Raw genomic sequence first — 27,577 nt, forward strand, 5'->3', positions numbered from 1 at the left:
TCCTTCTAAAACCCCCCCCCCCCCTTAAAAGATTTAGATGCACTATTGTAAAGTGGTTGTTCCACTGGATATCATAAGGTGAATGCACCATTTTGTAAGTCGCTCTGGATAAGAGCGTCTGCTAAATGACTTAAATGTAAATGTAAAATGTAAGAACTGTCTTATAAATTAGGGTTATTTTAGATGATGACAGCTAGCTATATAGCTAACTATAGCAACTGAAACAGATATGTCATTTAGCTATGTTTTTGGGGAAGAACATTGTTTGCGTCCATGAGCTAGCTAGCTTTTTTTTTTTATGACCAGCACTGTAGGTGCGCGAGACAACTTTACCAGCATCATAGCATACGTATCGATGAATCGTTGTGAAATATGAAATACGAGGGATAGTGTAATCAATGTGTAATAACTATGCAAAAAATGTATGAACGCGTTAAATTATTATGTGACATGCAGTCATATTCAGGTCCTGATTGGTCAACAAGCTTATTTGACACGTCAAATAGTGTTATTTCAAACGGCGTTCCATAGTTATCCTGGTTGAGAATGAAATGACTGAACAAATGAACAACGAAACAGCACAGCAAGTAAGTGAAAGAAATAGGTTTTGAATATATTTTACTGATAATGGGGACATACGTAAATGCCAGCAAAATAACCTTTTGGTCAGTGTGGTGTGTGTGTGTGTGTGTGTGTAACCTTTATTTAACTAGGCAAGTCAGTTAAGAACAAATTCTTATTTACGGCCTACCCCGGCCAAACCCGGACGATGCTGGACCAATTGTGCGCCGCCCTATGGGACTCCCAATCACGACCGGATGTGATACAGCCTGGGTTCGAACCAGGGACTGTAGTGACGCCTCTTGCACTGAGATACAGTCCCTTAGACTGCTGCGTTTACTAGAATGCTTAAAAAGCCGCTAAAATTTCAAGTATTGGTCATCGGTATCATTTTCATTTGGGAAAAGAAAATATTGGATATCAGTATCAGCCAAAGATGTAATATCGGTGCATCACTAACGAGTATATTCTCCTGATTCCTGCTTACAAGCAACAATTAAAGTAGGAAGCACCAGTGACTCGATCAATAAAAAGTGGTCAGATGAAGCAGATGCTAAGCTACAGGACTGTTTTGCTAGCACAGACTGGAATACATTCTGGGATTCCTCATAAAGCATTGAGGAATACGCCACATCAGTCATTGGCTTCATCAATAAGTGCATCGATGACATCGTCCCAACAGTGACCATACGTACATACCCCAACCAGAAGCCATAGATTACAGGCAACATCCACACTGAGCTAAAGGCTAGAGCTGCCACTTTCAAGAAGAGGGACTCTAACCCGGAAGCTTATAAGAAATCCCGCTATGCCCTCCGACGAACCATCAAACAGGCAAATCCTCAATACAGGACTAAGATCGAACCGTACTACACCAGCTCTGACGCTCGTCGGATGTGGCAAGGCTTGAAAATCATTACAGACTACAAAGGGAAGCACAGCCGAGAGCTGCCCAGCGACACAATGCCCATGATTTTGGAATGAGATGCTCAACGAGCAGGCGTCCACACACTTTTGGTAATGTGGTGTATACAGTGCATTCGGAATGTATTCAGACCCCTTGACTTTTTCCACATTTTGTTACGTTACAGACCTATTCTAAAATGGATTAAAACAAAAAAGTCCAAAGCAATCTACACACAATAACCAATAATGTGAAAGTGAAAACAGGTTAAGAAATGTTTGCTAATTAATAAAACATTTAAAACAGAAATACCTTATTTAAATAAGTAATCAGACCCTATACTATGAGACTCGAAATTGAGCTCAGATGCATCCTGTTTCTATTGATCATCCTTTAGTTGTTTCTACAACTTGATTGGAGTCCACCTGTGGTAAATTCAATTGATTGGACATGATTTGGAAAGGCACACACCTGTCTAGATAAGGTGCCACAGTTGACAGTGCATGTCAGAGCAAAAACCAAGCCATGAGGTCGAAGGAATTGTCCGTCGAGCTCCGAGACAGGATTGTGTCGAGGCACCGATCTGGGGAAGGGTACGAAAACATTTCTGCAGCATTGAAGGTCCCCAAGAACACAGTGGCCTCCATCATTCTTAAATGGAAGAAGTTTGGAACCACCAAGACTCTTCCTAGAGCTGGCCGCTTGGTCAAACTGAGCAATCAGGGGAGAAGGGCCTTGGTCAGTGAGGTGACCAAGAACCTGATGTAAAAGGCACATGACAGCCCGCTTGGAGTTTGCCAAAAGGCACCTAAAGACCCTCAGACCATGAGAAACAAGATTCTATGGTCTGATGAAACCAGGATTCAACTCGTTGGCCTTAATGCCAAGTGTCACATCTGGAGGAAACCTGGCACCATCCCTACTGTGAAGCATGGTGGTGGCAGCATCATGCTGTCAGGTTGTTTTTCAGCGGCGGGGACTGGGAGGTTACTCAGGATTGAGGCAAAGATGAACGGAGCAAAGTACAGGGAGATCCTTGATGAAAATCTGCTCCACAGCGTTCAGGACCTCAGACCGGGGCAACGGTTTACCTTACAACAGGACAACGACCCTAAACACACAGCCAAGACAGCACAGGTGGGGCTTTGGGACAAGTCTCTGAATGTCCTTGAGTGGCCAATCCAGATTCCAGAGCTTGAGAGGGTCTGCAGAGAAGAAATGGAGAAACTACCCAAATACAGGTGTGCCAAACTTGTAGCGTATTACATACCCAAGAAGACTTGAGGCTGTAATTGCTGCCAAAGATGCTTCAACAAAAGTACTGAGTAAAGGGTCTGAGTACTTATGTAAATGTGATATTTCTGTTTTACTCTACCTGTTTTTGCTTTTTTAAATCAAATTTAATCAATTTTAGAATAAGGCTGTGACCTAACAAAATGTGGAAAAAGTCAAGGGGTCTGAATACTTTCCGAAAGCACTGTATATTAAAACCCCAGAGTCCTGTATAAGTTCTCCAGTCAATCATTAGAACATCAGTAGAACATGAGCTCATTTGACTACTGTTTCTTAGTAAACGCTATTAGGTTTGCTGGAGCACACTTACATATGTGTATTATTTGAGGAAAACAGTGAAAGTTAACTTCTGAAACTGATGTAGAACTGTCAACTAAAGTTAAATGTAATTAGATTGTATATTGTTAGATAAACTGTTCATATTTTCAAAGAAAACAGTGACATGAGCTGGCTACAGACTACTACATGGATGGTTGGATGAATGAACAGAAGAGTAGATGAATGGATGGATGGGTTGATGGCTGAATGGATGAATTATTGAATCAATCAATTAATCAATGAATAGATTAGTAAATAGATGGGTAGATGGATGAATGGATGAGCCCCTCCTGGAACACAAGGGGGAAGCCACCGTTATACTTAGATGATGTGCCTCTCTCAGGTTCAGTCTTTCAACTGCTACAAAAACTTACAACACAGATACATGGAGAGCCAATACACGTCAAAAGATACCTATCTAGGTCAAACCAAACATCGCTCTGCTCTAGACAAGATGCCCAAATACTTGGAGCACGGTGATAACAACACCCAGACAGTCAGGTTATCTATGAGGCTTTGTTGTCGTACAGTACATCTTCCAGAGCCCAGTCTCTCTTGCCTAAGCCATGAGGATGGATAAGGGCCTCACGATGGCCCTCAGAGGAGTGGGACCTGCTTCCCCTCATGTCCCCGGAGCGCCGCACTTCGTTTTCCCAGTGGTCAAACTGGCTGCAGGTTACGTGGATCTTGTTCAGGACGGTGCGCACCCGCACAGGCAGCATGCAGTGGCTGTGAGGGAACATGTGGAAGCTGTGGCTATTCCCCACGATGGACTTGTACACACTGTATTTGTTGCTCTGGCTCCTTATTGTAGGTCTGAGGAGAAAACAAAGATAGCCGACAAAAAGAGTTGGTGGTTGCAGAGACAACAAGTGTAGAGAAAATGTTTCATCAGGTGTGAGAAAACCGGGTAAGCCTGGATTGGAAACCTAAAGCAGTGCTTGTCAAATCTTAGCATATATACAGTGAGATCCATTAGTGCCTGGGAAAGAGCCAGACAGTGAACCCAGAGCATAAAGCCATCCGACACAACCACTCTGGATCCGGTCTGGGGGGTTGTGGAGTCTGTCAAGTGGCAACAAAACTGCCAACTCTGGAATGCAGTGTACCTCATCAGTCTCACAATCTCCTCCCATCTGTCTAAATAAATATTCCAAAATACTGTATATATATATATGGAAGGATAGTGGGACTCCATTGGCATGGTCCCAGATCTGTTTGTGCCATCTTGCTAACTCCTACACTATGTTAATTGTCATAAGAATGACTATAGTAGTTGGCCATACTGCACAGATGGGACCATTCCTATGATTCCAGGCAGGAGTTGTTGCTCACCCTCTCCTCTCGTCGCTCTCGACTGTGTCTGTATGTGAAGTCAATCACAAACATGTCTGTCCTTGTCATGTGGTTATAATAGGTTTAGTGGGTTAGAGGATGGTGCTAGCAACATCAGGGTTGTTTCATTTGATTCCAGCAACAGGCCCACATCTACTGAATGTGAGTCACTGAATGGTGCTGAATGAACACAATTGTAAAAAAATATATATTACCTACACACAGTAATATACACACTATGATTATGTACCGAACTTAGTTTGCGTCAATAAATGCCTCTACCGGTAAATGAATCCAGTGCAGTTCAGGATGGATTTGTCAAAGGGAAGTGTTCCTCTTATACAGCACCAGCAGCTGTCATGAACTTTGAGCCGATGCTGCAGTGCTACTGTACTCTGACATCATGGCAGTGCTACTGTACTCTGTGACATCACTGACATCATGGCAGTGCTACTGTACTCTGACATCATGGTAGTGCTATTGTACTCTGTGACATCACTGACATCATGGCAGTGCTACTGTACTCTGTGACATCATGGCAGTGCTACTGTACTCTGACATCATGGCAGTGCTACTGTACTCTGTGACATCACTGACATCATGGCAGTGCTACTGTACTCTGACATCATGGTAGTGCTATTGTACTCTGTGATACGACATCATGGCAGTGCTACTGTACTCTGTGACATCATGGTAGTGCTACTGTACTCTGACATCATGGCAGTGCTACTGTACTCTGACATCATGGCAGTGCTACTGTACTCTGTGACATCACTGACATCATGGCAGTGCTACTGTACTCTGTGACATCATGGTAGTGCTACTGTACTCTGTGACATCATGGCAGTGCTACTGTACTCTGTGACATCATGGCAGTGCTACTGTACTCTGTGACATCATGGCAGTGCTACTGTACTCTGTGACATCATGGCAGTGCTACTGTACTCTGTGACATCATGGCAGTGCTACTGTACTCTGACATCATGGCAGTGCTACTGTACTCTGTGGCATCACTGACATCATGGTAGTGCTACTGTACTCTGTGACATCATGGCAGTGCTACTGTACTCTGTGACATCACTCTCTGGCAGTGCTACTGTACTCTGTGACATCATGGCAGTGCTACTGTACTCTGTGACATCATGGTAGTGCTACTGTACTCTGTGACATCATGGCAGTGCTACTGTACTCTGTGACATCATGGCAGTGCTACTGTACTCTGTGACATCATGGCAGTGCTACTGTACTCTGACATCATGGCAGTGCTACTGTACTCTGTGGCATCACTGACATCATGGCAGTGCTACTGTACTCTGTGGCATCACTGACATCATGGCAGTGCTACTGTACTCTGTGACATCACTGCCATCATGGCAGTGCTACTGTACTCTGTGACATCACTGACATCATAGCAGTGCTACTGTATTCTGTGACATCACAGACATCATGGCAGTGCATCCCAAGTGGCACCCTATTCACTGTTTAGTTCACTACTATCATAGGACACTGTTCAAATGAAGTGTGCTATATAGGGAATAGGGCTCTGGTCAAAAGTAGTGCGCTATATAGGGAATAGGGCTCTGGTCAAAAGTAGTGCGCTATATAGGGAATAGGGCTCTGGTCAAAAGTAGTGCACTATATAGGGAATAGGGTGCCATTTAGGACGCAAGCCCATGTCCTCAGTGCCTCGAAAGAGTTGGAGAGGACCAGAACAGCCCTCTGCATTAACTGCAGGACTATGGACAAGCAGAAACCCCTAAATTATTCAGGACAAATGCATTTTATAGACGGTCTGTAGATAGATGACTGATCCTCATGAGCAGCAAACCAATAAAAAAACAGGGTGCCAAGTTACAATGGGAAAACCGACCTGCTGATTCTTCAAGTTATATGTTCCTTTGAGTTAAAGGTAGGTGCTACATTTAGCCTAGGGCTTAGGCTAACAATTGACCCATTACATTTATTTGCTGGGGTTTTGAAGAACATGGCTCATAAAATCAGTCATTCATACTTGAATTGGCTCAGTACTGCCTTCTTACTTAATCATAATTACCTTATATTTTCCATTTCATACAGGCCTACCTACAGTATGGAATACCTAATATTATCCATATCATACAGGCTACCTACAGTATGGAATACCTAATATTATCCATATCATACAGGCTACCTACAGTATGGAATACCTAACATTATCCATATCATACAGGCTACCTACAGTATGGACTACCTAATATTATCCATATCATACAGGCCTACCTGAGTTGGTGTGGAGAGTATCTATATCCACCAGCATGCCAACCTTGAGCCTGTCTATCTCCCTTAGCAACAACCTACAGTAACTATGGGTAGCTCACAGCAACAGACAGCAACACAAGACAGTGCAGGCATATGGGGGAGCAGTCTGTTAGACCGAACATGGTCGATGTTGTAGCCATCTCCAGGACACAAAACAACACCTTAGCTTCGGTAAGAGCCGCTAAGCAGCCAAATCTTCAGATAACATTGAACGTTTGTGCCGCTTAGCTTTGCTCAATACAGGTATTTGGGAGGCGCTTTCCAGTATGTTCTATTTGAGTGTAAATCAAAGCAGTGCCAATCAAATACTACCCTTTTTAATGACGTTTTCCTGACGTTACCTTGAGCTTGTGTTATCTCCTGGTGTAACAGTCGTCCATGCATGTTTTTTTTTTGTATTTATCAGACATTTTATTGAAGAGAGGAGGGAAGTGAGGAGAGGGTCCGTGACAAAGTATCGGTGAGTCTGGCATTCAAACCCACGTGGTCACAAGCATAAGCCCCCTTAAAAATTACATTTGTGGTATTAAACGTCCCGCAAGTTTGCGTCAAATTTGCTCAAACTAAATAGTGTGCCACAAAATGTTACCAGAAGTGTGCAAATGTTTGCCACTAGTGGTGAATCTGTGGCAAACCTTTGGGAACAATAATATTTATTGCCACTAGTGGCAAACAGTTCGCCAGAGGTTTTTTTCTGGCAAACAATTTTGCATAATTAATGTAATAGCTAGCTAGCTAACTAATGATTTGCCTAAACAATGACATTTTTAGGTGAATACGTTGCTGTCTTTTAATACAAATATGCATGTCAATATGCTAATATCTCTGTTCAGTAGCATGTTAGCTAGCACAACAGCTAAGGTAGTAGCAACAATATGAGATGACTTGACATCAAAGTGCGCTGAACAAAAATATAAACGCAACATGTAAAGTGTTGGTCCCATGTTTCATGAGCTGAAATAAAATATCCCGGAAATGTTCCATATGCACAAAAAGCTTATTTCTCTCAAATTTTGTGAGCATATTTGTTTACGTCCCTGTTAGTGAGCATTTCTCCTTTGCCAAGATAATCCATTCACCTGACAGGTGTGGCATATCAAGAAGCTGATTAAACAGCATGATCATTACACAGATGCACCTTGTGCTGGGGACAATAGAAGGACACCCTAAAATGTGGGGTTTTGTCACACAACATAATGCCACAGATGTCTCAAGTTTTCAGGGAGCGTGCAATTGGCATGCTGACTGCAGGAATGTTCACCAGAGCTGTTGCCAGAGAATTGAATGTTAATTTCTCTACCATTAGCGGCCTCCAAAGTCATTTTAGAAAATTTGGCAGTACGTCCAACCGGCCTCACAACCGCAGATCACTTGTAACCATGCCAGCCCAGGACCTCCACATCCAGCTTCTTCACCTGTGGGATCGTCTGAGACCCGCCACCCGGACAGCTGATGAAACTGCGGGTTTGCACAACCTAAGGATTTCTGCACAAGCTGTAAGAAACCGTTTCAAGGAAGAGCCTCTGCGTGATCATCATCCTCACCAGGGTCTTGACCTGACTGCAGTTCGGCGTCGTAACCGACTTCAGTGGGCAAATGCCCACTTTCAATAGCTCAAGGATGAATCCTGGGTTTCAACAGATGGCAGACAGCTATGGTGTCATGTGGGCAAGCGGTTTGCTGATGTCAACGTTGTGAACAGAGTGCCCCATATGGGGTTATGGTATGGGCAGGCATAAGCTACGGACAATGAACACAATTGCATTTTATTGATGGCAATTTGAATGCACAGAGATACTGTGACGAGATCCTAATGCCCATTTTCATGCCATTCTTCCGCCGCCATAACCTCATATTTCAGCATGATAATGCACGGCCCCATGTTGCAAGGATCTGCACACAATTCCTGAAAGCTAAAAATGTCCCAGTTCTTCCATGGCCTTCATACTCACCAGACATGTGAATATGCAGGCTCTTCAGGTCTGTTGCGTATAGAATATCCACATCTCAGCAAATCTTTTGTGAGCTATTGATGTTTGATTGCCCGAATATCTGGCGAATATAGAAACTCAAGCCAATTTTACCACGTTTTTTTTTAACAAGCTTTTCGCTATGGACGTTTTTATCTGCTCTACCACGCACCTGTCTGGTAAGGTTGAATGCCTCTTCTCCTACTCAGCCTCCCAAAAAAAGCTTCTCCCAAGCAGATGTGACACCTACTCCCGTTGTCTGCTGCTTGGATCCCACCTGGCGATCTGTTCCTCGTCTGCCCTGGCCTGTTTCCCCCTGTCTGGTACAGGTACCCCCACCCTACTCCCCCCTCTCTCCCAAGCTTTCCCTTGCCTCCAGCACACACCCACTTACACACACACTGCAGACTTTGGACTGATCTGAATTTTATGTAGGCTAATTAACTTGTGTCTATATATTGTCCTATATATGAAAGTACAATGTAATCTTGTTGCCATCTTATGCACATTCAAATGTCATAAAAAAATCAACACTGAAGTGATCTTTCTGTCCTCCGCTGCGCACTGATTATAATACTGCTGATGATATCTGGAACTGTGCATGTACACCCTGGCCCGTCTACTGTTCTTAGCCCCAATCCTGACTTGTTCGCTGATTTCTGCTTCACTGATTTCTGCTCTCGTAAAGGGCTGAGTTTTCTGCACGTTAACACTAGAAGCTTATTACCTAAAATGTATCAATTGAAAGTCTGGGTTCACAGCTCCAATCAAGATGTGTTGGTCATTACTGAGATGTGGTTAAGAAAGTGTTTTGAACACTGATGTTAACCTTTCTGGTTAATACCTTTTTATGCAAGACAGATCTTCCAAAGGTAGTGGAGCGGCAATGTTTACCAAGAAACATCTTCAGTGCTCTGTTGTCTCTATCAAGTCTGTCTCCAAACAATTTGATCTGCTGGTTTTGAGCATTAAGCTTTCAAATAGCTCTTTGTTGACTGCTCTGGGTGTTATCGTCAACCATCAGCACCAGCCTGTACCCTACCTGCCCTAAACTCTCTCCTGGCCCCTTACACTAAGTCTGAATTTGTCTTGCTAGGTGACCTAACCTGGGACATGCTTAATCCACCTGACCAAGTCTTTAAACAATGGGACTCCCTAAATCTCTCTCAGTTTATTACCAATCCCACAAGGCATGACTCCAAACACCCAGAAAAGGCTACTCTCCTTGATGTTATCCTCACAAATATTCCTGATAGGTCGTTGCAGAAAACACCAGACTGGTACCTTAGTGATCACTGTTTTACAGTCTGTGTTCGTAATGGCTGCTCAGTGAAACGACCTGTCCTGATTTGTCATAGACGCTTGCTAAAAAACTTTAATGAGCAAGACTTCCTTCATAAACTGGCCTCTGTAAAATTGGGATAGAATCAGCTTGATCCCCTCTGTCGAAGACGCTTGGACCTTCTTTTTTATATTTTCAGTGGTATTGTTAACAAACACGCCCCCATAAAGAAAATGAGAATTAAAAACAGGTTCAGCCTCTGGTTCGACCGTGAACTGGCCTCAAGAATTCTATTTTGCGAAAGGCTCGGCACACGCATACTCAGGCTGACTGGTTCTCGTTCAGGCAAATGAGAAATAAGGTTGCAGCCCCTATCATCGCCAAGACTATCTCCAACCTTTTTAACATGTCTCTCCTTCCTGGGGAGGTTCCCATTGCTTAGAAGGCAGCCATGTGCGTCCTTTATTTAAAGGGGGAGATTAAATTTACCTCATTTGCACACACTGTACATAGACTTTTCTATTGTGTTATTGACTGTATGTTTGTTTATTCCATGTATAACTCTGTGTTGTTGTTTGTGTTGCACTGCTTTGCTTCATCTTGGCCAGGTCGCAGTTGTAAATGAGAACTTGTTCTCAACTGGCCTACCTGGTTAAATAAAAAATAAAAAAGCTTATCCTAACTGTTATAGGCCAATTTCTATTTAACCCTGTTTATCAAAAGTGTTGGAAAAACTTGTCAATAATCAACTGGCTTTCTTGATGTCTATTGTATTCTCTCTGGTATGCAATCTAGTTTCCACTCAGATTATAGAAGTGTCACTGAAACTTCTTCGGGATTGGTGTCCCATCCACGGGACGGTTGAGCTAACGTAGGCTAATGCGATTAGCATAAGGTTGTAAGTAACAAGAACATTTCCCAGGACATAGACATATCTGGTATTGGCAGAAAGCTTAAATTCTTGTTAATCTAACTGCACTGTCCAATTTACAGTAGGTATTACAGTGAAAGAATACCATGCTCTTGAGAGTGAAAAGTTATTAATAAACAAAGTAGGCACATTTAGGCAGTCATGATACAACATTTTGAACAGAAATGCAATGGTTCATTGGATCAGTCTAAAACTTTGCACATACACTGTTGCCATCTAATGGCCAAAATCTAAATTGCACCTTGGCTGGAATAATACATTATGGCCTTTCTCTTGCATTTTAAAGATGGTACAAAAAAAATACAAAAGAACGGTTGTTTTTTTCTTTGTATTATCTTTTACCAGATCTATTGTGTTATATTCTCCTACATTTCTTTCACATTTCCAGAAACTCCAAAGTATTTCCTTTCAAATGATACCAAGAATATGCATATCCTTGCTTCAGGGCCTAAGCTACAGACAGTTAGATTTGGGTATATCATTTTAGGTGAAAATTTAAAAAAAGGTGCGGATCCTTAACCTGTTAGGGCTAGGGGGCAGTATTGACGCGGCTGGATAAAAAACGTACCCGATTTAATCTGGTTACTACTCCTGCCCAGTAACTAGAATATGCATATAATTATTGGCTTTGGATAGAAAACACCCTAAAGTTTCTAAAACTGTTTGAATGGTGTCTGTGAGTATAACAGAACTCATATGGCAGGCCAAAACCTGAGAAGATTCCTGTCTGAAAAGTTGTGTTTCATCTTGGCTCTTTTTATTGAAGACTGAGGATCTTTGCAATAACGTGACACTTCCTACGGCTCCCATAGGCTCTCAGAGCCCGGGAAAAAGCTGAACGATATCGAGGCAGGCTCTGGCTGAAACACTTTATTGCGTTTGGCAAGTGGCCGATCAGAGTACTATGGGCTTAGGCACGTTCCCGAGTCGACCGAATGCTTTATTTTCTTTCGTCTGTTTACCTAAACGCAGATTCCCGGTCGGAATATTATCGCTTTTTTATGAGAAAAATGGCATAAAAATTGATTTTAAACAGCGGTTGACATGCTTTGAGGTACGGTAATGGAATATTTAGAATTTTTTTGTCACGAATTGCGCCATGCTCGTCACCCTTATTTACCCTTTCGGATAGTGTCTTGAACGCACGAACAAAACGCCGCTGTTTGGATATAACTATGGATTATTTTGAAACAAACCAACATTTGTTATTGAAGTAGAAGTCCTGGGAGTGCATTCTGACGAAGACAGCAAAGGTAATAACATTTTTCTTACAGTAAATCGGACAGTGTGGTTAGATTAACCTCTTACATCTAGACGTTCCGCTAGTGGAACACCTGCTCCAATATCCAATGATGGGCGTGGCGCGAAATACAAACTTCTCTAAAATCCGAAAACTTCAATTTTTCAAACATATGACTATTTTACAGCATTTTAAAGACAAGACTCTCGTTAATCTAACCACACTGTCCGATTTCAAAAAGGCTTTACAATGAAAGCAAAACATTAGATTATGTCAGCAGAGTACCCAGCCAGAAATAATCAGACACCCATTTTTCAAGCTAGCATATAATGTCACAAAAAACCAAACCACAGCTAAATGCAGCACTAACCTTTGATGATCTTCATCAGATGACAACCCTAGGACATTATGTTATAGAATGCATGCATGTTTTGTTCAATCAAGTTCATATTTATATCAAAAACCAGCTTTTTCACATTAGCATGTGACGTTCAGAACTAGCATACCCCCCGCAAACATCCGGTGAATTTACTAAATTACTCACGATAAACGTTCACAAAAAACATAACAATTATTTTAAGAATTATAGATACAGAACTCCTCTATGCACTCGATATGTCCGATTTTAAAATAGCTTTTCGGTGAAAGCACATTTTGCAATATTCTCAGTAGATAGCCCAGCCATCACGGCTAGCCATTTAGACACCGACCAAGTTTAGCCCTGACCAAACTCCGATTTACTATTACAAAAGTTTGATTACCTTTGTTGTCTTCGTCAGAATGCACTCCCAGGACAGCTACTTCAATAACAAATGTTGGTTTGGTCCAAAATAATCCATCGTTATATCCAAATAGCGGCATTTTGTTCGTGCGTTCAAGACACTATCCGAAGTGTAAATAAGGGTCACGAGCATGGCGCAATTCGTGACAAAAGATTTGTAAATATTCCATTACCGTACTTCGAAGCATGTCAACCGCTGTTTAAAATCAATTTTTATGAAATTTTTCTCGTAAAAAAGCGATAATATTCCGACCGGGAATCTGCGTTTAGGTAAACAGACGAAAGAAAACAAAGCATTCTGTCGACGCGGGCACGCGCCTGAGTCTCACAGTACTGTAACCAGCCACTACCCAAACGCGCTACTTTTTTTCAACCAGAGCCTGCAAAGCCACGATTCAGCTTTTTGCCGCCTTCTGAGAGCCCATGGGAGCCGTAGGAAGTGTCACGTAACAGCAGTGATCCTCTGTAATGGATAGAGATAATCAAGAAGGGCAAGAAATTGTCAGACAGGCCACTTCCTGCATGGAATCTTCTCAGGTTTTGGCCTGCCAAATGAGTTCTGTTATACTCACAGACACCATTCAAACAGTTTTAGAAACTTTGGAGTGTTTTCTATCCAAAGCTAATAATTATATGCATATTCTAGTTTCTGGGCAGGAGTAATACTCAGATTAAATCGGGTACGTTTTTTATCCGGCTGTGAAAATACTGCCCCCTAGCCATAACAGGTTAACGAGAGTCTTGTCTTTAAAATGGTGTAAAATAGTCATATGTTTGAGAAATTTAAGTAATAGCATTTCTAAGGTATTTGAATATCGCGCCACGGGATTACACTGGCTGTTGAGTCCCACCTAGCCCATAGAGGTTAATTTACATCAACAACATAGCTCAGGCAGTAGGAAGCTCTTTCAACCACTTATGCAGATGATACAGTCTTATTCTCAGCTGGCCCCTCCCCGGATTTTGTGTTAAATGCTCTACAACAAAGCTTTCTTTGTGTCCAACAAGCTTTCTCTGCCCTTAACCTTGTTCTGAACAAGACAAAGGTAGTGTGGTTCGGTAAGAAGAATGCCCCTCTCCCCACTGGTGTGATTACTACCTCTGAAGGTTTAGAGCTTGAGTACTAGGGAGTATGGCTAGATGGTACACTGTCCTTCTCTCAGCACATATCCCTGGGTCACTTCTCTTTTCAGTTTGCTACAGCTAGCGACTGGAACGAGCTGCAAAAAACACTCAAACTGGACAGTTTTATCTCCATCTCTTCATTCAAAGACTCAGTCATGCACATTCCTACTGACACTTCTGGCTGCTTCGTGTGATGTATTGTTGTCTCTACCTTCTTGCCCTTTGTGCTGTTGTCTTTGCCCAATAATGTTTGTACCATGTTTTGTGCTGCTGCCATGATGTGTTGCTACCATGTTGTGTTGTCATGTGTTGCTGCCATGGTTGTGTTGTTGTCTTAGGTCTCTCTTTATGTAGTGTTGTGGTGTCTCTCTTGTAGTGATGTGTGATTTGTCCTGTATTTTTAATCCCAACCCCCGTCCCCGCAGGAGGCCTTTTGCATTTTGGTAGGCTGTCACTGTAAATAAGAATTTGTTCTTAACTGACTTGCCTAGTTAAATAAAGGTTAAATAACAATAAAATAAAACATGTCACCCATTGAGAATGTTTGGGATGCTCTGGATCGACATGCATGACAGAGGGTACCAGTTTCCCGCCAATATCCAGCAACTTCACACAGCCATTGAAGAGGAGTGTGACAACATTCCACAGCCCAATCAACAGCCCGATCAACTATATGCGAAGGAGATGTGTCGCGCTGCATGAGACAAATGGTCGTCACACCAGACACTGACTGGTTTTCTGATCCACGTCCCTACTTTGTTTTTAAGGTATCTGTGACCAACAGAAGCATATTTGTATTCCCAGTCATGTGAAATTCATGAATTAAGGATTCATTTATTTATTTTACTTGACTGATTTCCTTATATGAACTGTAACTTATATGAACTGTAACAAAAATCTTTGAAATTGTTGCATGTTGCGTTTATGTTTTTGTTCAGCGTAAAACTTTTACAGATGAATACCCTTTCCCTACAGATGAATACCCTTTCCCTACAGATGAATACCCTTTCCCTACAGATGTATACCCTTTCCCTACAGATGTATACCCTTTCCCTACAGATGAATACCCTTTCCCTACAGATGAATACCCTTTCCCTACAGATGAATACCCTTTCCCTACAGATGTATACCCTTTCCCTACAGATGTATACCCTTTCCCTACAGATGTATACCCTTTCCCTACAGATGAATACCCTTTCCCTACAGATGAATACCCTTTCCCTACAGATGAATACCCTTTCCCTACAGATGAATACCCTTTCCCTACCAGTGGTGTTGGAAGAGACTGTATTGGGAGGAGGATGCATCAACACCCTGGAAAGATGTTTGTGGTGACCTCACTCATAACACTTTTTTGGGAGTGAATCGTCTTGACAAGCTTGATAAGGTAAGCAAATGCATGTATTATTCATCCCATTCTTTGTAACAATTAGATCCTTCAGTGATTTAGCTAGGTCATCCTGATCATGTGTTGTTCCTCCTATCTTTCTAGAAGCAATCAGTAACAAGGAAAAAAGACAGAATGAGGCATTCGATTGAGGCCTTCAATCAAACTGAGGACTTGAATCAAACTGAGGACAGAGAAATATGTGTACACCAGGCCAAGTCTTCTTGCATGCATGAATTTGAGATGTAATTTAGCAATAATTAATTTTGGGAAAAGAATGTGAATTGCCATATTAGGCATTACTCCATTTAATGTAGCTTTTATTCTACCCAAGATGTATACACCTGGGTCAGGAAGAAGAGACAACTAGTAGACAACTGTCTCTCAATGATGAAGTCCCCAGTCTAGATTGAATATCGTGATTAGTTTGAATCAATTGTGTTGAGACTTGTGGCCCTCTAGGAAAAGTTGGCCACACATTTAAAGTCCCAGTTTATGCTAGATATATTGTTTGTTTATATAGCACTTATACAAGGCCTTCAGAAAGTATTCAGACACCTTGACTTTTTCTACATTTTGTTACATTACAGCCTTATTCTAAAATGGATTAACCTTTTTGGGCTACCCCCCCCCCCCTTCTCTCAATTTCCGCCTGAAGACATACCCAAATCTAACTGTCTGTAGCTCAGGCCCAGAAGCAAGGATATGCATTTTCTTGGTATCATTTGAAAGGAAACACTGAAGTTTGTGGAAATGTGAATTGAATGTAGGAGAATATAACACAATAGATCTGGTAGAAGAAAATACAAGGAAATAAACATACGTTTTCAGTTTTTTATTGTTGTTGCATCATCTTTCAACTGAACAGGAACAGCCAAACATTCAGATAGGATGCTGGGGATAATTTCTATGCAGAACATAAGAGGGCAACAGTATCTGAGAAAAGTTTCAGACACATATCTTCAGGAATGAGCGAGCTACATGACATTGAGCATGAAGTCACCCAGGTGTCCCACACAAATGTACCCAAATGTACCCAAGTGGCCAAATTGGTACAGTGATACATTTTGATGTAAAAAACTATATACAAAATACAAAAATTATATTCTAACACACCCCTAAAAAAAAAGTCCATTTTTTTTTTAAATATTACATTTTGAAAAAGATTTAAATAACAAGGGTAACTATTTACACACATACAATGTACAATATTGTGAAGACCCTCAGTCCTCTACACAATATTGTGGTGCTGGTGCCATGGACCATAGCAGTCTCTTTCTGCTGTAAAGCATAGAGTTACTGAGCAGGTGGTACATGTGATGGGGCATTTCCTGTGACAAAGGGCACAACGTCGCCTCCCCACTGTGCCCTTTTTGCCCTGAGGCACATTCATGCCTGCAGAGATGAATTTGGGCAGTTGAACACCACTGGTTGAAGGAGCAGAAGAGACCGAGGTAGAGGGGACAGAAGGTACTGCAGTGGACTTGATGTAGCCAGCAAGCTCCTGGATGAGCAGCTCTCGGAAGGCTAGCTGTGAGATGGGGGTCTTTCCACAGCTCTTGGCCATTTCCTTCTGGATGATGAAGGAATTCACCACAGCAATGTCAATGAAATGATAGAAAAAAGTATTGTACCATTTCATGGTCTTGTGGAGAACATTATAGTAGCCTATCAGCGCATCTGACAGGTCCACACCTCCCATGCTCTTGTTATAGTCCTTGATAGCTGCAGGAATGGGGCCATTTTTTGTGGTCCATGCCCCAGTAGCGCCCTTCACACACCTGACGACGTGATCTCCACTGAAGGACTTGTGGATACTGGAGCACATGACCACCTCTCTGGTATCCATCCACTTCACAAAGAGCAGGCCATATTGGCGAATCCATCTCATGCTACCCCGCTCAGCCCGCTTAGGCATGTCGTTCTCCTTTGTTTTTGGAAAGCCCACTCTGTTGGTCCGAATGGTGCCACAAGCCCACACATCCAGCCTCCTCAGGTCTGTGAACAGGGTAGGGCTTGTGTAGTTGTCGACAAGAAGTTTGTAGCCCTTCCCCAGCAGTTGAAAATCTAATAATTCCATGACGGAATCATAGCTGAGTCCCTTACCGGTCGCAAAACTGCTCTTCCCCTCATAAACAAAAAAATTGCACATGTATGCACACGCAGAATCAGCCAAAACAAACAGTTTGTAACCCCATTTAGTTGGTTTGTTACGCATGTATTGTTTTAGGCTGATTCTGGCCTTTGAGGCTACCATCCTCTCATCGATGGAAAGGATCTGGGCGGGCTGGAAATAGGTCTTTCAGGCCTCAACCACACTGTGGTAGAGAGGTTTTATTTTGCAGAGCCTATTATACCCTGCTGTGCCTCGCTTCTTCTCGTTGTCCTCATCAACTTCATCAACGTCACTGATATAAAGCGCCTGTGAGATTGTCAGAAACCTTTTGCATGACATGACAGTGGAGGGGAAAGGCAGTTGATAGAGGGGAGCAGTTTTCCAGTAGTGTTTCTGGGTTTTCAGCTTCACTAGACCCATGTAAATGACCATTGACAAATAACAAAAAATATCTGACATGGAAATGGGCTTCCATGACTCTTTCTTGCCTGCCTGCTTCTTAGCACCATACTTGTTAGTGTTCAAGACAAGGGAATCAATAACTGATGATGTAAAAAAACTGCTGAAAAAGTTGCATGGGGCTGTAATTGGAGGTCATGTCCAGCTGAGGTCCTGGTGGCCTTTTCGGTCTGAATATTGGAGGTGGTGGGCCCACATCCTCCTCCTCTCTGATTGCAGGTTTATCTTTTCCCCACCTCCGCTTCTTTGTCACAGACTTCACACCTGGCCGGGCGGGGGTAGGTGTGGAGCCGGAGACAGCAGGGGTCCGGCTAGATGAACCAGCTCCTGTGGGGGATGGGCACCTTGGCAGTGGGGGCTCCCAATCAGAATCGGAAGGACTGTGAAGACACAGACACACAGATTATATATAGAGTAGTGAACCTCAATCACTATGGTGAGGTGCTGTTCCATTCCATGTTTAGATAAAATACATGTAAAAAATATCTAATATATACAGACACACACTCATAATGTTTAGCCATGTGTACTTCACACATTTCGTTACTGATTATATATATATATATATATATATATAATGTATATATAATGTATATATGTCAAATAAAATATATAAAATACATTTAAAAAAAGATATATCTCCAAAACAACTCAAATGAATAATATTTGATATTATTAATTTCAAACAACGGCATGAGATGTACTTACCAGTCCAACACTGCATCCTCTCCATGCAAAAACATTTCCTCAAATTGGGAGTCCAAACTTGACTCACAATCCGACTCATCTTCAAGTAACTCTGTGTCACTATCTCTATCAATTTAATCAATAATGTCGTGTAGATCTTTATACCTGGACTTTGCCTTTGATTTTCCAGATTTACTCGCCATAATTCTATCGATAAAATAGCGGAAAATGATCTCGACTCAATACTGCTACGCGCAAACAATGTGGCTCCTTCAGGTAGAAATTTCAATGGCGAATGGCTGTGTTACGCTCGACTTTCGTTCAAGAGCTGGTCTTCCTGGATATAACCATTAGATATTGCCGTTTACCTCAGCTCATTGGCTATCTACCAAGCTAGATTTCAAGACGATCAGTGGTCATTGGGCCGAAATACAGTCAATCAACGAAGCAATGGTCATATCATTGACGCGCAATGAAGTCATTGTTTGGTGTGTTCAAATGAGTTCCTTTCGGTCAATACGTCCCGCAAAAAGAACAATCAAGTATGGTTGTGTTACTAACAAACAGAGGATTGCAATGAAACCAACCATGACTGGATAAACGTGTGTTTAGTGTGAGTAATTACATCGAATGTTTCGTCGAACGTTGAAGGAGACAGAATTCATGACACTAGCCGTTTACAAAATGTTTCGTGTTATGCTATAAAAATTTATTTTATTGAACAAAACGACCATTTATTGTGTAGATTGGGCCTTTTGTATCGCCAAAAGAAGAAGATCTTCAAAGGTAATTGATTATTTTATTGCTATTTCTGGCTTTAGTGATGCTAATGCTTGGTTGGAAAATGCTAGTAATGCTTGTGTTTGCGGGACGCTGTCCTCAGATTATTATAATGTATGCTTTCGCCGCAAAGCCTTTTTGAAATCTGACACAGAGGCTGGATTAACAAGATGTTAAGCTTTTAAATGATGTAAGATACATGTATTTACAAGAATGTTTAATATTACGAATGGTGTATTTAGAATTTTTGCTCTCTGCTATTTCACCGGATGTTAAGCAGGTGGGACGCTACCGTCCCACGTAGCCCAGACAAGTTAAATAAAAACATTTCCTCAGCAATATACTCACAATACCCCATAATGACAAAGCGAAAACAGATTCTTTCAAAATTTCAGTAAGTTAAAAAAAAAAACAGAAGTATTCAGACCCTTTACTATGAGACTCAAAATTGAGCTCAGGTGCATCCTGTTTCCATTGATCATCCTTTAGTTGTTTCTACAACTTGACTGGAGTCCACCTGTGGTAGTTCAATTGATTGGAAATGATTTGGAAAGGCACACACCTGTCTATATAAGGTCCCACAGTTGACAGCGCATTTGAGAGTAAAAACCAAGCCATGAGGTCGAAGGAATTGTCTGTAGAGCTCCGAGACAGGATTGTGTCGAGGCACCAATCTGGGTGAAGGGTACCAAAACATTTCTACAATATTGAAGGTCCCCAAGAACACAGTGACCTCCATCATTCTTAAATGGAAAAAGTTTAGAACCATCAAGACTCTTCCAAGAGCTGGCTGCCTGGCCAAACTGAGCAATTGAGGGAGAAGGGCCTTGGTCAGGGAGGTGACCAAGAACCTGATGGTCACTCTGACAGAGCTCCTCTGTAGAGATGGGAGAACCTTCCAGATGGACAACCATCTCTGCAGCACTCCACCAATCAGGCCTTTATGGTAGAGTGGCCAGAAGCCACTCCTCAGTAAGGCACATGACAGCCACTTTGAGTTTGCCAAAAGGCACCTAAAGACTCTCAGACCATGAGAAACAAGATTCTCTGGTCTGATGAAACCAAGATTGAACTCTTTGGCCTGAATGCCAAGCGTCACGTCTTGAGGAAACCTGGCACCATCCCTACGGTGCAGCATGGTGGTGGCAGCATCATGCTGTGGGGATGTTTTTCAGCAGCAGGGACTGAGAGACTAGTCAGGATTGAGGGAAAGATGAACGGAGCAAAGTTCAGAGAGATCCTTGATGAAAACCTGCTCCAGAGCGCTCAGGACCTCAGACTGGGTGAAGGTTCACCTTCCAATAGGACGACAACCCTAAGCAAACAGCCAAGACTACGCAGGAGTGGCTTCAGGTTAAGTCTCTGAATGTCCTGAGTGGCCCAGCCAAATCAAATGAAATTTTATTGGTCACATACACATGTTAGCAGATGTTAATGCAAGTGTAGCGAAATGCTTGTGCTTTCTAGTTCCAGCAGTGCAGTAATATCTAACAAGTAATCTAACAATTCCCAACAACTACCTAATACACAAAAATCTAAATGGGGTGAATGAGAATATGTACCTTTAATACCTTTAAGTATATGGATGAGCGATGGCTGAGCGGCATAGGCAAGGTGCAGTAGATGCTGTAAAATACAGTATATACATGTGATATGAGTAATGTAAGATATGTAAACATTATTAAAGTGTCATTATTTAAAGTGCCATTGTTTAAAGTGACTAGTGTCCAGTGATTTGGTCTCAATACAGTATATGCATGTGATAAGTAACGTAAGATATGTAGACATTATTAAAGTGGCATTATTTAGAGTGGTTGTTTAAAGAGCCCGGATTGGAACCCGATCGAACATCGCTGACTAGACTTGAAAATAGCTGTGCAGCGACGCTCCCCATCCAACCTGACAGAGCTTGAGAAGATCTTCAGAGAAGAATGGGAGAAACTCCAAATACAGGTGTGCCAAGCTTGTAGCATCATACCCAAGAAGACTCAGGGCTGTAATCGCTGTCAAAGCTGCTTCAACAAAGTAGTGAGTAAAGGGTCGGAATAATTATGTGAATGTGATATTTCAGTTTTGTATTTTTTATAAATTAGCAAAAATGTCTTAAAACATGTTTTTACTTTGTCATTATGGGGTATTGTGTGTAGATTGATGAGGGGAAAAACGATTTAATCAATTTTAGAATAAGGCTGTAACCTAACAAAATGTTGAAAAAGTCAAGGGGTCTGAATACTTTCCGAACGCACTGTATAGTGAGAAGCATAGCAACATCAAGGCAACTTTGTAACAGCTGACCCCTTTTTCCCAAAGCCAAACCCGCCCATTAAACCCTGAGTCTATCTTTTAAGATGCCAAAATTGAAAATATTTTCAGTACTTGTTTTTAGTATCCTAATTTAGTTTTTGTTGTCTGATAGTTTCAGTGCAACAAGCTTTAGACAAAGGACTTCCTCAGGGTTCACTTCTAAAAAGTTCACTCAAAAAGGCAAAAATTCTGACCTGGGTTTGATTTAGTTTTTGTTGTTTTAGTTATTAAAATGTTGTTAATTATCTTTTAAACTTCCATTGGTTGAAAGCTCATTGCTCAGTTAGAATTTATGTAAATTCTGTAGTTGCCCCTTTAAACATCCTAAGGTCAACATCTCCATGGTGTTCACATTTCTCTCATGTAAATGTTGTAGGAAGATAAAAATATATAATAAACTATTTATTTAGGAAAATTTCAGGTCTTTGCTCTTTTCTTCATTAGCATGCTGATGATTTTAAGGTGTATTGTGGCACTCTGCATAATGTTTTCATTGTGAGATGGATCAAAACATTGTATTGGATTTATTTTGATCTGTTAAGACATTGAATACATGTTGTTTAGTATATTTAATACATTTAGTATTAGTTCTCTGTGAGAAGCAAGTTATTTAAAGTTATATGTGATTTGATTTATGTATATACAACATTTCAATGTTAACACAGTATCCAAAAACCGGATCTAATTTGCATATTCATATTGAGTTTGCAGCAAACAGTAGAATGTTTGCCACAAGTTGCCCAGAATTGTTTGCCAGATATACAGAAGTCGCCGTAAATTTACCGCAATAGTTTGCCACAAAACTAATTTGCATGTGAAAATATTACTGGCAAATTGGCCAAAGGTTTGCCACAACTGTAGCAGTACACCACCCCAGGACCATAGACCTACATGTGCTGCTGGCGGTGCTGTTAACCAGTAGACCACCCCAGGACCATTTTATTTATTTTACCTTTATTTAACTAGGCAAGTCAGTTAAGAACAAATTCTTATTTTCCATAGATGTTGTATTTTTACCTCCAGCTGCTCCTTCTGGGTGTATCCTGCCGAGACCCATAAAGGTCATGAGCTTGACCAGGGCAGATGGTGGTTCAAAATGGTGGCGATCTCCTGCATGCTCTCGTGGAATGACGAAAATATCATCACATGCATGCTCACTTCCAGGGATCCAGAGCCTGGACCAATCAAAGAAGAGAGAGAAGGTACTTACAACTAATGAAAAAAGGCGACAAGCAGCACTCACTTCATATAGTTCCAAATTAAGTCAGTTTTCACTTTTGGCAACATGTCCTACTAAAAAAGACACCGCATACCTTTCTGTTTGCGCCTCCTTTGGTACATGTGTGTACTTACAACCAATCAACTGCTTATTAAATGCATCCACCACTACTCAAACAAATATGGAAAAACAAGATCTGGAGCACGCTGTGGCTTCAACTGTGCCATTCGCTGTTGTGTTGTCCTCAGCTTTAGTTAAATATCTTAAAAGGATTACTCATGGCTAAAGGACCGAGTGCAGTTAGCTGCTACTAATAAGATAGTGAATTACTGGTGCCAGGGCTCTCAGCCCATATTTTAAAATGTCCTAGCACCTCCTCCAGCTTCTGTAGATGAAGGGCTCCCTTGGGCCTGGAAGCAAAGGGCAATCAGGTCAATACAGGCCAATCAAGGGCCCAAGACACCCTTCATAATAAGCAGCATTCACAATTAGGAGAAGTGTTTGAAGATTTATTTTACAGCCCGCAGTTGAACAGGTAGTTTGAAAATGACTTGTTACAACGGTAATTTTCGTCGATATCTTTGAGATTCATTGACACAAGCATCACTATACACTATTTGGTACGAGGTAGTTACCAATCGTGGGAAATTCTTTGAGGTGCCCTCTTCGGTACACTCTTCAGTTTCCTGGAGCGTTTGTGAGATTCCTACAGAATACGTGTTGCTTTCTCAAGACCTGAAAATAACCGTTTAAGGGTGTGATTAGCAAGACACACATTCTACATGACGTTAGCGAGCTAACTTGTTTACAACGGGCAAAGAATTTCCACTCGACTCGTGCTGCCGCAGCACAATACCTGGTGCCCTGGTCCTGGATCTTCGACCCACCACTCACATAGGTCCAGGACTTGTTTCAGCCAGGGCCTTTGGTGCCCTGGAGGAAGATGAAGTGAAGGCCCATCTGAAGCAGCACCTTGTAGTCATGGTACAGGCTGGTACACAGGGAAATGTCCCGTGCTGAGACCCCTGTCAAAACCAAGGATCAACAAGACGGGCTCCTTGACATAATTTGACAGCATGACACATCATGACTTAACTTGCAATTTGACATTATATTTCCATGCAACGTGGTAATGTGTTGATTGATCACAGAACAAAATGAATAGGGGTTATCCTGAGGACATTTCTGCTCCGAAAAAGAGCATTAACTTCTCTGGGCTAGGTGGGACGTGACCGTCCCACACTATTCAACAGCCAGTGAAATAGCATGGCGCGAAATACAAAACAGCAAAAATATCATAATTTCAATTTCTCAAACATACGACTATTTTACACCATTTTAAAGATACACTTCTCCTTAATGTAACCACATTGTCCGATTTCAAAAAGGCTTTACAGCGAAAGCAAAACATTAGATTATGTTAGGAGAGTACATAGACAAAAATAATCACACAGCCATTTTCCAAGCAAGGAGATATGTCACAAAAACCCAAAACACAGCTAAATGAAGCACTAAACTTTGATGATCTTCATCAGATGACACTCCTAGGACATCATGTTACACAATACATGTATGTTTTCTTCGATAAAGTTCATATTTATATAAAAAAACAGAATTTTACATTGGCGCGTGATGTTCAGAAAATGTATTCCCACCAAAACTGAGTACATAGCTCACCATCAAAGCAAGCTATACAGACACCCGCCAAGTTCTGGGGTCACCTAAACTCAGAATTAGTATTATAAATATTCTCTTACCTTTGCTGATCTTCATCAGAATGCACTCCCAGGACTGCTACTTCCACAAGAAATGTTGTTTTAGTTCGAAATAATCCATATTTATGTCCAAATACCTCCGTTTTGTTCGTGCGTTCAGGTCACTATCCAAAGGCATAATGCGCGAGCGTAATTCGAGACACGAAAAGTCAAAATGTTCCATTACCGTTAGTAGAAGCATGTCAAACGTTGTTTACAATCAATCTTTATGGTGTTTTTAACGTAAAAATGCGATAATATTCCAACCGGACAATAGCGTATTCATTCCAGAAGAAAAAGAAGGAGGGGCGCGCTATCAGGCTCACGCATCACCAAGTCCTTTGTCCATAGGCAGTCCACTCATTGACTGAGCTCCTATTCTCTGCCCAGTTACAGGAGAATGATGAAAAAACTTTCTGAAGGCTTTTGACAGCCAATGGAAGCCTTAGGAAGTGCAACGTGACCCCACAGACACTGTAGTTTCGATAGGGATTCAAAAGAAGAACTACAATTCTCAGATCGCCCACTTCCTGGTTGGATTTGTCTCGGGTTTTTGCCTGCCATATGAGTTCTGTTATACTCACAGACATCATTCAAACAGTTTTCGAAACTTCAGAGTGTTTTCTATCCAAATCTACTAATAATATGCATATTCTAGTTTCTGGGCCAGAGTAGTAACCAGTTTAATTTGGGTACATTTTTCATCCGGCCATGAAAATACTGCCCCCTACACCTTGACAGGTTAATTGACTAAAGTACAAAATGGTCACATAGATATGAAATATATAGTGTAACAAGGCATACTTTTCCATCTGTGTGTGGTGGCAGTGTGTGTGTGTGTGTGTGTGTGTGCATGCGCAAGCGTGGTGGCAGTGTGTGTGTATGTGTGTACATGCATGCATGGTGGCAGTGTGTGTGTGTATGTGCATGTGCATGCGTGGTGGCAGTGTGTGTGTGTATGTGCATGTGCATGCGTGGTGGCAGTGTGTGTCTGTGTGTGTGTGTACGTGCGTGTGTCTGTGTGTATACCGCACTATGACTCGGGGGAGGAGGGTCGTTACTGAACTGTTCTCGGGCCAGGATGACCTGGTACTTGATGAGGGAGCACAGGTCACGTTGAGACATGGCCCTGTTCTAGATCAGACGACACGTGAACCGCTCCAGCACCTGGAACAACAATGGCCGACAAACAATAGGCCAACCCAGACAGGATAAGTGGAGCACTCTTCTATTTTCAGTTCTTCATTTCAGAGTGAGGAGGAAGACTAAATTCGAGTGGCCACAATATTCATATACAGTGAGCTCCAAAAGTATTGGGACAGCGACACATTTTTTGTTGTTTTGGCTCTGTACTCCGGCACTTTGGATTTGAAATGATACAACGATTGAGGTTAAAGTGCAGACTAGGGGGAATAAACACTGAATTATGATTTTGTTTTGAGAGGCATCTTAAGTGTCAGAAACCTGAGGAAACCCATGGGTTGTACAGAGCTGTCTACTGCTATAGACAATAGGAGAGGGTTCAATGAGAGAACAGCTAATCTCAGTGAACTTTTACTCAGCAAAAACATATTAGCTTGAATCATATAGATGTCCTCGCAGTTATGTGTCAGGATGTTATTAGTGCCAGCCAATCACATCCTACCACTCATAAGGCACTATGGCTGTCATGGTAGGGGTATGCAAAATGGGTAAACTTTGAGTACATCTATCTCCTGAATGTGTTGGTATTCAGGTCGAAAAAGTCATTTTCTGACCACTTCTACCATGGGCAAACATGGATGTAAGGTTTTGTTTAAATCGAAAGGGGTGCAATCAGACAGTCATTGAATTCATATAGAACGACCCAAAAGAGACTCGACCCACTTGTTCTTCCCAAATCCCAAAAGCAAAAAACTATTCTAAAGTGGACTGGTTGGATTTAGCCAAGCTGAATTCTCTGTAATGTAACCTTAAATCAAACAATCATTTGGATGCTTATGAATTATTTATGTAAGAAATATCACAGGTGTCAGAATTCACATTCAAAAGGCTCAATAATTTGACTAGAATTACTATTTAATGAGATATAGCAGGGGTGGTTGGGGTCCATTCGAATTGAAGGCATTCAATTCAGGAAATGATTTAAAATTGGAGAAAAAAATTACAACTTTGGAAATAAACATCTTCTACTTTTCAGTTTATGGAGAAGTCATTGAAAATAGATGCCCTTTTTTCCAATTGCTGAATTTGAATGACAATTTACTTCCTGAATTGACCACAACCCTGACAGGAACTAATGGCACACTAATGTACGGATGAGGTCTTATATCTGAGGGTGCCTAATTTAGCACTGGGCACTGTGGAGACGTGCGCCAGCTGCGACAGAAGCCTATTTGAATGCATCAAATATGCTTTTCCACAAATCATTACATAAAAGGATTAGGGGGTCAAATCAACCCTCCTGTAACAAACTCTCCCCTCGACCTTTCCAACAGGGTCAGGGTTAGATTTAGGGGGTGGGTAAAATCGTCTACTAGGCCTAACCCCCCATGGCTCTCATCTCTGACTCACACGCTAGCTGTTAGCACACTACACTACTCTGTTGATGTCTGACTAATCGGTGACTAATACTGAAAGCTAGCCTGTTTCATCCTGTTAGTAGTCTGTTTTATCCTGTTTATAGGCTGTTGAATCCTGTTTGTTGTCTGTTTTATCCTGTTTAATCCTGTTTGTAGCCTGTTTAATCCTGTTAGTAGCCTGTTTTATCTGCATGGTTGGGAAGGGCCCATAATTAAGCATTTCACTGTTTGATCCATACCATCTGCCTTACTGGCAACATGCTAACATCAAC

General features: G+C 41.7%; 1 protein-coding gene and 1 long non-coding RNA gene across 4 annotated transcripts in view; both read right to left on the reverse strand.

Moving 5' to 3' along the window:
• Positions 1–3,049: 3,049 nt before the first annotated feature.
• Positions 3,050–6,876, reverse strand: LOC123741482 (uncharacterized). The gene is made up of 2 exons (XR_006769017.1): positions 6,671–6,876; positions 3,050–3,892 (listed from the first exon to the last, which is right to left on the reverse strand). It is a non-coding gene; the product is annotated as an uncharacterized lncRNA (long non-coding RNA).
• Positions 6,877–16,245: 9,369 nt separating this feature from the next.
• The window catches only part of LOC106613427 (piggyBac transposable element-derived protein 3), a 48,193-nt gene continuing 36,861 nt past the window's right edge, over positions 16,246–27,577 (reverse strand). For 2 of the 3 annotated variants that reach the window (XM_014215865.2, XM_014215653.2), the window contains exons 3-6: positions 23,847–24,015; positions 23,626–23,725; positions 22,789–22,946; positions 16,246–18,380 (exon numbers count right to left, since the gene is read on the reverse strand). In XM_014215865.2, the coding sequence (XP_014071340.1) occupies positions 16,657–17,682 (1,026 nt within the window). In that variant the 5' untranslated portion in view covers positions 17,683–18,380; positions 22,789–22,946; positions 23,626–23,725; positions 23,847–24,015 and the 3' untranslated portion in view covers positions 16,246–16,656. Of the gene's footprint in view, positions 18,381–22,788; positions 22,947–23,625; positions 23,726–23,846; positions 24,270–27,577 lie in introns of those variants that run through there. The other variant, XM_014216194.2, reaches the window with a different exon arrangement.

This window comes from Salmo salar, chromosome ssa01 (assembly GCF_905237065.1).
Source record: "Salmo salar chromosome ssa01, Ssal_v3.1, whole genome shotgun sequence".
Taxonomy (NCBI): domain Eukaryota; kingdom Metazoa; phylum Chordata; class Actinopteri; order Salmoniformes; family Salmonidae; genus Salmo; species Salmo salar.